Consider the following 13,494-nt stretch of genomic DNA (forward strand, 5'->3'; position numbering starts at 1 on the left):
TGTGTTTGTCTGTGTGAGCAGGATCCTCTGTAACGCATGCAGGGCCATGCACCTTGGATTAGTTAGTAAAATCCAAGTCTAGCTTATGCTATCCCTCAGGATCTCACACTGCAGTGCACCAAAACAAACTCTGTGTGTGTGTGTGTGTGTGTGTGTGTGTGTGTGTGTGTGTGTGTGTGTGTGTGTGTGTGTGTGCACGCGTTACTCTTGAGTGACATTTCACAAATCCAGAGGACTGGGCTAATGATGTCCCCTGTCTGACTAAATCATAGCACCAAGAAGTGTAGGGAGTGGGGAAAAAAGTGAAATAGAAGATGACGGGAGAAAGAAGTAAGAGCTGTTCATACTATATTAACCAGTGCAGGCCTATAGCCATGGTCATTATCAATGAACAAACTGTTTCAGGGACACTCACCGACATCAGGACTAGTTTTAAATATTTGAATGTCTACTTTATTTGTGTATACTAATGTATGTTAAAAAGAAAATGTTCAGTAAACATTCTTGAGAAAAGGTATTGCACGTTTGCCATAAGCAATGGTGTCATACTTCCATTATGCTGGTTCCTAAAGCGCCAATTAACGCTAATGCTAAAGCAGTCTGTATCTATGTCAAAATTTTACTATTGAACATAATGTTCACTATACAAAAAAGACTGCAAAGAATGCAAGTACTCTAGAGAACTCTAAAAGCACAATGAGCAGATTTGAACTTACCGAGTTGATGCAAGCGAGCTCCTTGTTGAGCAGCCAGGGTAAGGAGAGTTTCCCATATCCCTTGTAGCAGGACTGAATTCTTTCTTTGATCTTCTCCTTTATCCTCCTGAGGGTGAACAGACACAATGCTGACTCTTTGGGTGGTTTGGCCCGATTCTTCTGACCCTGAGAGAAGACTGTGAAGAGGATGTCTTCATTCTCCGATATCCCCAGAGAGTTGGCCAGCTGCCGGCCTGGACGAGCCAAGAAGGCATCCTGCACCAGGCGGTACTCTACCCCATCTTTAGTGCAGCCAATGGGGAACTCAACATAGGAGTAAAACTTGGGGTCATCCACACAAAGGCGGACAATTTTCGAGGTGAAAAACTGCTCTCCACTGGCATCAGGTGAAGTCAATTGGGTATCTAGCTGCATTGTTAGATAATAGACAAACTGCTCGCTGCTGAAGCTGTAAACATAATAGATGTCAAAAGCAGGGAACTTGGACAAAGTGTCAGAGGGGATCTTCAGCTGAGAGGAGACAAACTCATCCTGATAGACAAAGCTGAACATGTCTGCATTTTCTTCATTCTCCATCAGCTTGCGGCTGGACAATGTGGGGAAGTACTCAGACTTGCCATCAATGGGGGTTCCGATGAAAAGCTTACTGGTCGGACTGTGGGGGGAGCTTATGATGACCCCGGACATGGTGCCCGACTCTGCCATACTAGAAAGGTAGTGCTCCTTGCGGTGGTGGGGCTCGCCAAGCTTAAAAAGGTCATCCAGACGTAGGAACTGGCAAATTCCCTGGGAGGCGCTGCCACAGGCAATGAGGCGGTTCTGTGCATAGTCTATGAGAAGAAGCTTGTTCACATTGGGGATCTGGGCCAGGTCATGAGGGCAGGACTGGACACTGGGTGGAGGGTAGCACTTCTCATTGTCCACCACTGGGCCAGTCATGTGGCTGCGAAGTTTGGTCAGGTTGCTAGACAGCTTGAAAATCCAGTTGACAGCTCCCACATAGACTTCTCCAGTTTTGTTGTGGATGGCCAGATGTGTAAGCCCCCACTCAGCAGGAGCAAATAGTTTGAAGGGTGGGGGTTGGCCTCCAGAGAAGGATGAGCTCATGATAAGCAAAAGCCCCATGAGGAGAAATGAGTTCCCTTGGCCAGGGGCAGCCACTGACCGAGTTAGGGGGCACATATCTGGGCAAGGCTTGGGGGTTGGAGAAGGAAAAAGTGAGGAGGAGGAGGAGGAGTACAAGCTCTGGTACCAAGACCCAAGTCAGGATTTTCTTTCGTTTTTGTTCTTCTGTCAAGGAATAAAGGAGGACAGATTTGAGGGAGAGAGAAGGATAAAGGATGGGGCAACAAAACGCCTACTGATTTACTGTCCTGTTCTCAGCGTTGCACGCAGTCATCAGGAACATCATCCACAGATGAACGAGGGGGGAGCCCTGGAAGGGAGAAAGAAAACAGAAAAACACAGTGAGCATCTTTGGAACATTTCTTATAGATTATGCATCAAGCAGGCAGAGACGCATAAAATGCTCACAAATTGCACAGCCAAAATTAGAAGAAAAAAAACAAGCTGACATTTGCCCCAGTGATAAATAAATAATATCAAATCAAGTCTGGAAGGCAAATGGGTGTCTGCATTTAATTATGAGTGAAGATAGCAGGGGAGGCTTGGGCCGATTATTAAAGGCTCTGTATACATAATGTGAGTCTTGCTGGAATGAGTTATGGACTCACAACATTGAACTCTTTAATATTTCATAACTTTTAACTTCGCCATGGTGGCTTTGGAGGAGGCATGCGTTTGAAAAGGTGCCTAGTGGGCAGTAAATTGACAGCAAGCAATTTATAGCCAACTTTGCTCAAAGGCTTTCCTGCCACGGTTTCAATGGTATCAACACACTATATACAGTGACCCGTTATTGTAATTACGCCTGCAGTTCTGGCAACTGTATCCAGGCATCAGGCTCCCATGGCAGCACAGCAGGTTGCAACACACACTGCCTTCCATCAGGGAGCTAAGATCACACAACATACTATACATCAGGATAAATATAGCTTAGCAGAGATAAATATAAACTCCCTTGACTGAGATGTACCCTGAAAAGGTCTCCAAGTAACAACACTCTTGCCAATCCTACCCTGTCTCTTCAAACATCAATCACAGTCCATATACTCAAAACATGCCTGTCTCTTACTATTCAGTTACCTACACGATTAAAGGGGCCATGTCACACGTCTTTCATTACTTTGTGGTAATGTCTGAGGTTCTACCATCAATCAACCAATCAAAATGTATTTGTAAAGCACTTTACAGCAACCAGCAGGTATCCAAAGTGCCATCCATCAGAAACCAAGAGTAAAAACGCATATCTTATACTAGAAATAGTGACAATTGAAATCAGTAAAATTGGAAAAAAGTTTAAAAAAACAGAAGAATGAAATTGTCACACCACTGCTACGTATTAAAAGCCGGACTAAACAGATAAGTTTTGAGTTTGGACCTAAAAAGAGTTACATCTGTAATAGTGCAAATATCAGGGGGTAACTTGCTCCAGTCTTGTGGCAGCAACTGCAAAAGCCTGATCACCCTTCTGTTTATACAACAGCAATGGCCGGACAAATACTCCGGGGCCAGACAATTTAAAGCCTTAAAAACAAACAATAAAATCTTAAAATGTATTCTAGAACGCACCGGGAGCCAATGCAGGGTGTAGAGAACGGGAGTGATATGTGCACGTCTAGATGTACAGTATTTGTTAAAATGCGAAGACGTGAGATGGACGTCCGATTCAGACCAACATAGAGAGCATTACAGTAGCCCAACGAAAAGCTAATTCTAACAACATTACTGATCTGCTTGTCAAATTTTATGCTGCAATCAAAAGTAACCCCCAGGTTTTTGACGCCTGACCTAGTGTAAGATGCCAGAGCTCTCAAACTCAAAGCTGGACCCTTTTGCATGCCTAAAGTACTACAAAATAATACACTCAGTTTTATCTCCATACAAATTAAGAAAGTTTTCTGAAAGCCACAACTTAATATCAATGATGCAACTAAGCAGGAAGTTTAGTACAACACTTGCAATTTCTTTCCTAGGCAAATAGATTGGAAAATCATCTGCGTAGCAATGAAAAGACAGGTTGTGCTTTCTTATAGTAGCCCCTAAGAAAAGCATATACTATATAAAGAAAACAGAATGGAGCCAAGAATGGACCCCTGAGGTATCCCACAAGAGAGAGGAGAAACTGACGAGGAGAGGTCACCAATCATAACAGAAAAGCTCCTATGATGCCTACACAATGCTCCAGGTGAGAGAGGGGGACTGCATGGTCCACTGTGTCAAATGCCGCTATGAGGTCCAAAGGATTAAAACAGTAGGATTCCCAGCATCTACAGACAAGGCAATATCATTATGTACTCTCAACAGTGTACACTCAGTACTGTGACCTGATCTAAAACCAGAGTGGAATTTTTCACATACAGAGTTCTGTTGTAAAAAGGCTTGTAACTGTATAAAACCATTTTTTCCAAAACATTTAAAAGAAAAGGCAGATGAGAGACTGGTCTAAAATTAGACAACACTGTGGGGTCGAGATTAGGCTTCTTAAGTAAGGGCTGGACCACAGCATGTTTAAAAGGCAGCTGGGACCGAACCAAAAGTAAGAAGACTAACCCCAGTGGTGCTATTAAAAACCACCTCCACCATTCTGGCGGGAACAATGTCTAGCGGACAGTTGGTAGGTTTCATGTTCTCGCTAAGTAACATCAGAGAAACTGGCTTAAATTCCTCAACCACAGCTGAGTGTGTAGGAGAAGCAGGTAAAAACACCTTAAAATTAGCACTGGTGAATTTCCTGACAGATGCTACTTTATCAATAAAATAACAAATTTCTCACATGTACAGATTGACACATCTGTCAGAGCAGAGGTGCATGGATTTATGACATGAGTTAATAGTATTAAATAACACACTAGGTTCATGCCAACTGCTAGTTATGACAGAACAGAGATGGTGCATCTTCGTCACCTTCACAGCATTCGGGTATGTGGCTAGACTGTCCCTTAATACACCCAGTGATACATGTAAATTTCTCTTTCTTCCATCTTCGTTCAACTTGTCTGTAGTGTTGTCTAAGGGCCCTTTTGGTGTCATTTAGCCAGCGGTCCGCCTTAGGTTTAATAGCTTTAATCCGATGAGGGGCAATAGAGTCCAGGATTTCAGTGCATGTGGAATGGAACACAGAGAGAATGTTATCTGGGGAAGAGGGAGAGACCAGACCATTCTTTACATAAAACCATGAGCCCACAAACGCAGAGGCTGAAGAGGCGGTGATGCAGCGACGCCTAGAAGCTGAGGAGACAGGCTTAATAGCGGGTGGTGATGCCCTGAGATACCAGTTTCAGTTATTTCTTTAAGTGAAACTGAAAGCCCATTGGAGATGATGAGATCCAAGGTGTGGCCTAGATGATGTGTCGGCCCTTCCACACATTAGTTAAGAGCAAAACAGTTCAAAAGTGTTTTAAAATCATGAGCAAGTGGGTTTGAAGGACAACACACATGGATACTGAAATCCCCACAAACCAGGAGATTGTCGTATTTAGGAACAACATCAGCTAAAAACTCAGAAAACTCGCATATAAAATCCTTGTTGAGTTTTGGTGGGCAATAAACAACTGCACACAACACAAGAGAATGCAGGACAATGGACTCTGTAACATTCTTTTGGGAAAAAATGCCTTGGTTACCTTGTTTCAAACCATTCTAGTGCGGTATGGAAAGCGTGCAGGAAGACTAAGTTTGTGCCAGTTCTCATTTATATTCAGTGAGCTAAACTGCTAGACTCTGATTGGGTAACAGCTAGTCAATGAGAGCCTGAATATCAGCATCCTTTATCCAGTGCAATTGGGCGAGCCTATGAATAGTAATGAGCTCAGGTAACACGATGAACATGATGACTGACCAGCTTTTGTAATTGTCCTGATTTCTCCGCTTGTTTCTTTTCGGTGGCTAGAGCTGACATAGGAGGTAGCAGTTCATTTTCACATTCATAACATGACACAAACCCATATGGACCTAACAATTTCATAAAATGCAAGTAAATACTGTTTTGTGTGGCAGGGCACCTTTAAAGCAATGCTCAGACATACAATCTTACTGTATCAAAAAGGTCCACCTCATAGTTCTTTTGATATAAAGCCATCTGGTAAAAAAGTTGAACCTAGCTCAACTTCTGCTGCAATAAAATTATCTGGCAATGTATTGCAGTGAGAAATCAAATGCATTTGAGCAAAAATAGCAGATAAATTACCTTACAATTTCAGTTTTTCCTGAAATCGCTACCTGTGGCAACATGCTGGCACCAACGTATCCACTTGGGTTTCTTTCTTTGTTTTTTTTCCACAGTTTTAGTCTTAACGTAGCCCAACACTGTCCACATTTGATCTCATACCAGCTAATTCTGATAAACAAAGACAGGGGTCTTGGCAAATATACATTTACTTAGGTCGGCTTTCATTTATGAGCTTCTCCTGAATATACAAATATATTTCACACAGCACACACTGTACCCCACAGCTCGTATCTCTTGACAACCCGGGATGCAGATAACGGAGGTGGTATAATAAAATGCAAGAGTGAAATAATTTATAGGATGGAGGGGTTTTTTTACGCTTAGAGGAGAAGAAAACGAGGAGGAAAAAGGGAGAGTATTTGCTCCTTTGGGTGTCCTCCAACGACAATACAATGATGATGAGGAGCAGGGTTTGCCGGGCCTGTGCTGCTGCTTGACAGGCCAATCATGTTCCTGCAATACAGGGACATAGTTCTCCGGTAAATGCTGATTATGCAAAACAGGACGCAACTCTCCCATGGACCTCATGCTTTAATTTCACCTTGACTATCAAAGTGTCTGCAAGAAGGGATGTTTATGACCACGCCAAATCAGAAGAGATGACAAACTATAGATCCGTACGATAAATCCTTATATTGGTTTGCTCCTCCTGCTCTCCTCCTGCTCTCCTCCTGCTCTCCACAGGACCAAGGCTATCAGTATATAAATCACCAAGAATTCAGGTCAGTATGGTGGGTGTTTTAAACCCCGTTTTTGTTTTATACAGGTATCAGACAGGTAGTGTGTGAGAGAAAAAGAGAGAGAGAGAGAGAGAGAGAGAGAGAAAGAGAAAAATGCCCTTTTGGAAGTATTGAAAGAATTAAACACCTTGGTAAGAGGAGTCATTAAATTGCACATCAATTGTAGTCGCTTCAGCTGCAAATAGTGTGTGAGAGAGAAATGAAAGAGAGAACAAGAGAGAGGGAGAAAGAGAGAGAGAGAGAAGAGAAATAGTAGTGGTGATGTTCATGGAATAGCAAACCATAGCTCAGCTGAGACAAAGCTGGCAAGGTTCAGGGAGAGGTGGTGTCATCCAATTTCCACAAATGAAATGCCGGGACAAGACGTATAGGAGAGAGAAAATGCAGGATGAGGAAGAGAAGCAGAGCAAGAAAAAAAAAAGATAAAGAAGGAGATAGAGAGGAGGAGAAATTGCCCAGAGAAAGACAGAGAAAAGGAGCCAAACAAAAGGCAGCACTTCTGGTGCATTTTAAGTCAATCAGAGCTCTTCCTGCGCTTGAATCAAACACCAGGGGAGCCCAGGGGATGGAGGTACCTCAGAATGGTAACTCCAGACAGAAGGGCCTGAGCGGCAGTTATCAGATATGCCCTCACTCTCCACTCTGTGAGATTAAAACGACTCGACACAGACAGCGGTTCCTTCGAAATAAGCGGCCGCTATAAAGTGACGAGCCAGCCTATAAAAAAAACTAATTTCTTGCTCAACAGTACAGTCGCGCTGCGTGACAAGAGCAGATGCCAATTTAAAACGTGGTGGCACGTACGGAGGCCGGCTACCTCATTTGCCTTTGTCATTTCCAAGGGAGGGAAGCAGGATGAGGGAGCGGGCAAATGAGAGAGCCTGATAAAGAACCAATGAGAATGTAGAAATAAAATCGTCCCTACAGTAATTTCTCTTCATTTAGGCCAGCCCCGGCTTGATGTAAGAGAGTGTGAATTGCACAACAAATTACATCTGGGGGTCTTTGGCTGCTTGTTATCTATCCCGGTAATAAGACAATGGCATCACAACACATGTTACTGAAGTAATGCCTTCACAAGTGGGTCCCCAACTACCTCTTTCTCAATCCCTCCACTTGAAATGCCCAACTGTTGAGGACAAAGGCAATCACTTAGCTTCTTACGTACATTCCTCTTTTTTCTTAAATTCCTCCATTTTCCCTATAGCTCCTTATCCCTTATTACCTCTTCAATTTCTTTTTCATCCAGGGCTAAAGTGAAACGGTGGAAAGACCATCAAGGAAAAACAAGTCAATCATTTTGGGCTGGAGTGTGTCTGTGGCTTTGGGAATGGGCAATCACCATATTGGGGGAGCTGAGGCTACAATCACATCAGGGAAAAGCCTTAGATATGACGGACTTTAGGGGCCATGTTGATTGGATTTGATATTGGGACGCCCTATCAACAAATATTAAAAGAGGACTGTGCTGTGTCCCTATTGGCATTGAGAATTGGAATGAGAGACTGAAAGGGAAACATAACAAAGGAAAAGCTTAGAAAGGAGGGTTCCTTCAGCCTTACTATATTTAACTATATTTAACTACATCTTGTAACAACATTGAGTCCAACCTGTCCAGCAACAACACACGGGAGGTGTGGCGGGGCATACATGACATCACAGACTACAGAGGCTGTGATGCAACATCAGAGAACCTGAGTGCAAAGCTGGCAGAGGAGTTGAATTGCTTCTTTGCTCACTTTGAGTCATCACTACAGCACCTCTCATCCGCCCCAGCCCTACCTACACCACACCTAGTTCCTGCACTACCCCGGCCCAGCCCCCATCCACATCTGGTCCCTGCACCACCCCACTCACCGTAAAGGAGCACAACGTCGAACGAGTTCTCCTCTCAGTGAACCCAAGGAAGGCTGCCGGCCCAAACGGAGTGCCTGGCAAGGTGCTCAGGGCGTGCCCTCTACAGCTCGCCCTCATCTTTACCAGGATCTTCAACCTCTCCCTGGCTTAGGCAGTCCTCCCGCCCTGCTTAAACTCAGCCACAATCATCCCAGTGCTGAAGAAGTCTCCCATCACCAGCCTAAATGATTACCGTCCTGTGGTCCTCATCCCGGTAATCACCTCGGTAAATCATTCGAGAGACTTGTTCTCCAACATATCAAGGACTACCTCCCCACAGACCTGGACCCCTATCAGTTTGCATACCGGGCGAACAGATCCACAGAAGATGCAATTGCCGTAGCTCTCCACTCTGCGCTGAGCCACCTGGAGCAGCAGCAGAGCTACGTCCGGCTGCTCTTTGTGGATTACAGCTCCACTTTCAACACAATCATCCCGGACATTCTCATCTCCAAACTGGTCACTATCTGCCTCCCCCCTCTCACAGAGACCTGGATAAAGGACTTTCTCACTAATCGGCCCCAGGCGATGAGACTGGGCCCCCACCTCTCATCCACTCGCACGTTGAGTACCAGCTCTCCACAGGGCTGTGTGCTGAGACCCCTCCTATACTGTCTCTACACCCACGACTGCAGTCCGACCCACAGAAAGAACCTCATCGTCAAGTTTGCTGACAACACCACAGTTGTTGAACTCATCTCAAAGGGAGAAAAGGTAGCTTACAGAGAGGAGGTCCTGAACTTGGCAGGTTGGTGTTCGGAGAACAACCTGGCTCTGAATACCAAGAAAGGGCAAGGGCGTCGAGAGGGCCCACACCTTCCGGTTTCTCGGCATCCTAGTCTCCGCTGACATTTCCTGGACAGACAACATCCCTTACTGAGGGTCCTCAGGAAGTACAACCTTGACTCCAACCTCTATACAAAGCTATTATATTATTATATTATAGTTGCTCTCAAGACTCAGAATTGCGCACCAGGTCTTCCCCCCTCTCCTATTTCCTCTGCACTACCTATTCTTTATATTTTTTAATTCTTATATTTTATATCGGCACTGTAAAGGGGTTGCTTCAATCTCATTGCACAGGTACTGCACTTGTGTATAATGACAATAAAGGCTTTCTATTCTACTCTTATTTGGCTAAAGAGGGGCGGGAATCCCAAGAAGAGATCAGGGACTTTCAGAGACTGGTAAGCTGTTGGTGACTCTTGTGAGCTGAGCTGATCGACTCTCCCTCTTCTCCAAGCAGCTAAACCTGTCTGTTCAGATAATGGTCGCTCCTCAGCCCTAGAGTTGTGCTGATTTATTGCCCGTGGCATATCAATTACAGCACTCGCCACTGGAGGGGAGAAAGAGGAGGAAAAGGTGGCAAGAGAGGGATGATGATGAGGAAAGAAGAAGGGAAGCACTCAAACAAATCCTCTACCCTCTGCACCGCATCACATGTGGGTCACATCTGGGATAAGAAGACAAAGTGAGAGGGTGGAATTGAGGGGTTAAAGTAAGGGAGATGGATGTGTTAGAATAAGGGAATACGGCTATGAAAACTAATGCAAAATTCTCAAGACACACAAAGTCTATATATGCAAAAAGTAAATTATTGTAACCCAACCATAACATAATTCCCCTACTCAGAGTTCATTAAAGCAATATGATTTAAAAGACACACTGGGTGCAGTTCAACCCACACACACAAACTGCATATCTTCTCCTCTATGCGCAAAATAATGGTCTATACAGTATATATACATACAGTATACACACACACACACAAACACATGAAAAAAGATGCAAAGGAAACACAAGGAATTATGCACATGCAACTCAAAACACACATGTACAAACCCCATTCTATCTCAACCGCCCCACCCCCCACACTCTGCAGCCAACACACTCCAAAGATTGGAGATTGCCTGGGGGGGAAAAATAGATGGGTGAGGGGTGGGTAGAGGATTGACAGCACGAGAAGGTGGCAGGAAGCGGATGGTGTGGTTGGTTGGAGAGGAGGTAAAATAGAAGAGGGGCCAAGCCCTGAAGAGTTAATCCTCTCCCAGGGTCTGCCTAATCTCACCACCACTAACTGCATACATGAAGAATGGATTACCATCCACCGTCACACTGACGGATGGATTGATTGAAGCAAAGGGATGGGTCTCAATCCCTGGACAGACCACACACTCACAGACAGACAAACAAAAAAAGTCTGACTGAAGTTATTGCAGGTTAAATGATGTGGGTTGCTCTCGAAACTATGTTGGTGCTTTGAGCAAATACAATCTCTCTCAATATGCAGGTAGGCATGGTGCAGACTAATCATTTGCAGCCTGGTAAGCCCACCAGTGTGACATATGTCAAGGAAGGGGTGGGTGGTGCGGCTCAGACCACCAATCTGAAACTGAAACAATCTCACAAGCTTTTTGAGATCCAGGTTTCTGAATGTCCTCTGCCTTTAGTCTCCGGGTGAGCTATTCAAAATCTCCACAGCTTTCTATGTAACTAGCTGGGATGAGGTGGCTAACCGTAGCCTGCTTGTGCTAGCATGCTAGCTTGTTATTAATGACAAAACACTGCTACAATACACACTAGTTCACCATAGTCTGCAAAAGAACTACTTACATGTCCCCGTTTTGCATTTCCCAAGTGCTTCCTTGTTTAGAAGAAGTCTCCCAGCTAATCTTGCCTTGTACTGACCAAAGTTGGAGAAAATTATCTTCTGATCATTACCTAGCTACTGCGCATGTGCAGCTCCCAACAAAGATAGTTTCCCAGTTACAGTTGGACAGGCGAGAGAGTGGTGGGTAAGACTGCTGTTGTTGATTAGTGTTTACGTTCCCAGCGTTGCAGCTCCGAACCGTAACATTAGTTGGGACAGACACCTTGTTTCTTCAGGCTAACTATATTAGCTTTAGTCAGGCAGGGAGCAGCTTTTTTGCGCTTAAAATTGTCCAGGACACTTTGTAATAACATTGCATTAATCAAGAAAATTAGTTTGTCTTTGCAGAGAACAGAGATGATGTATTTTAATAGCGGATTATCTTATTTTGTTTACAAATTAGAGATGGAGTCTGGAGATTATAAGGGATACACACATCTTACTTTACATACTTCAGGCTGTTGCAGCTAGCTCAGCGGAGAGACTAAATGACACTAAGTGGTACAGCCTGAGACAAACAATACATTTTCCCTTCTGCATTTTTGTTTTGCTTTTCCCTCCATTGTACCTTACTCGTATTGAACCCTGATGTCTGAACCAAGGTATGACACAAACCGTAACTTCTGTGTTCCGTTCCACTCCTAATTAACAAGAAAATTGACAAAAGGGTATTTAGTGATGAAAAATATATATCCAAAATATGAGCTAGCACTTTGAAAATGCCAAAATCAACCCTGTCCCTATATCGTGTTCCAGTGATCCAGCAAGCCAAGACAAATGTCAGAGGAGGTAGGCCCAATTTCCAAGAGGTCAAACAAGAAGGCAGTATTATATATTGTGGTATCTTGTATCATTTCCTTCCTGCCTTGGCTGGGGGAACAAGCTGACTGGCAAGCCTAAAGGCGTATAGAAAGTCCTTATGAGTTCTGTTTTAGTGCCAACATAAATCTGTTTAGCGGAGGACAAGCGCTGGTGCCCTTTTTCTGTGGCAGGTGGCCTGCCAAAACAAATGCCCTGTTCCAGAGTACAAAAGTAGTGCGTGCGTGCGCGTGTGTTAGAAAGTCAGGAACCGGAACAAGCTCTCTGTCTTTGAAGCATCTTGCTGGGAAGACTTTCAAGCCATCAGCCCAGCTGAAGTGATAGAACCTGATCTTGACCTGTCTAGCAGCAACCCTTGAAACACTGGTCTCAGACATCGTCCTTGCTTTGTTCTAAATTAGTTTTGTCCAAGTCCGTTAGCCAAAACTACTTTCTTTACAGCAGATGCTTTACAAGCTGTTCATCTCTGTTCCATGGAATAATGGAATCCGGAGATTGTAAAATGTTTTTGAGAAAGTATCATGAGCCACGGGTTCATAAGACACATAATAATAAACAATCAGTAAAGTATGAAAAACAGATTTAAAGATGTACACCACAACCTTTTTGTTACCCAGTTAATCTTTTATAATCTGACTGACGGCACTTATTTTCACTGTCCTCCTCTATTTGTTTCCCAGGCTTGAATAAGTAGACTGCACAAGAATGAGGGTAGAAACTGCCAGACAATCACCTCACACATTCAAGGGCTGAAGTGGCTATAAGTGCAAGGACAACTGCTTATCTGACACCCAATGTGCCTTATGGATAACAGATGTGTGTGTGTGATTGGGTGTGTTTGAGAGGGAGTGAGTGAGTGAGTGAGTGAGTGAGAGAGAGAGAGAGAGAGAGACAGCTGCCACTCCTAAACAGTAGACAGACTGTGGGCACTATATCACACACATTCTTCATCTCCTCATTCCCTGTGACAATAAAACACTCACACACTCTTGTGTTTTTGGAGGTAAATGGCATTATATGACGGCAGGCATTACTTCAGACACGCGACTGTATGTGTGTGTGTTGGAATCAGTTGCAAATGTGTGTATATGTGACAGCGCACAGTTTTTCCTGCTCTGCCTGCATTTGTCGAAAATGACACAGAGGTAGAACGAGGTTGTCGTCTACAAGAGTATTAAACAACACACAACATACACCATGGCAACAGTGACACCAGCTTCTGAATCTGACCAATTCCGATCTCACACCAAGGGCGTTTCTCAATATGTGTTCTTCTATGGACTTGTGTTCTTGTGTTCTTGTGAAACGTCATGTTTGGTGGCC

The 13,494-nt window shown here is 44.1% G+C and overlaps 1 protein-coding gene across 1 annotated transcript in view; it reads right to left on the reverse strand.

Annotated features, from left to right (window-relative positions):
* LOC117943400 (plexin-A1-like) overlaps positions 1 to 13,494 on the reverse strand; it is a 191,797-nt gene that overhangs the window by 150,562 nt on the left and 27,741 nt on the right. The window contains exon 2 of the mRNA XM_034869500.1: positions 717 to 2,151. Coding sequence (XP_034725391.1) covers positions 717 to 1,898 — 1,182 coding nt within the window. The 5' untranslated portion in view covers positions 1,899 to 2,151. The remainder of the gene's footprint in view (positions 1 to 716; positions 2,152 to 13,494) is intronic.

This window comes from Etheostoma cragini, chromosome 4 (genome assembly GCF_013103735.1).
Source record: "Etheostoma cragini isolate CJK2018 chromosome 4, CSU_Ecrag_1.0, whole genome shotgun sequence".
Lineage (NCBI taxonomy): Eukaryota > Metazoa > Chordata > Actinopteri > Perciformes > Percidae > Etheostoma > Etheostoma cragini.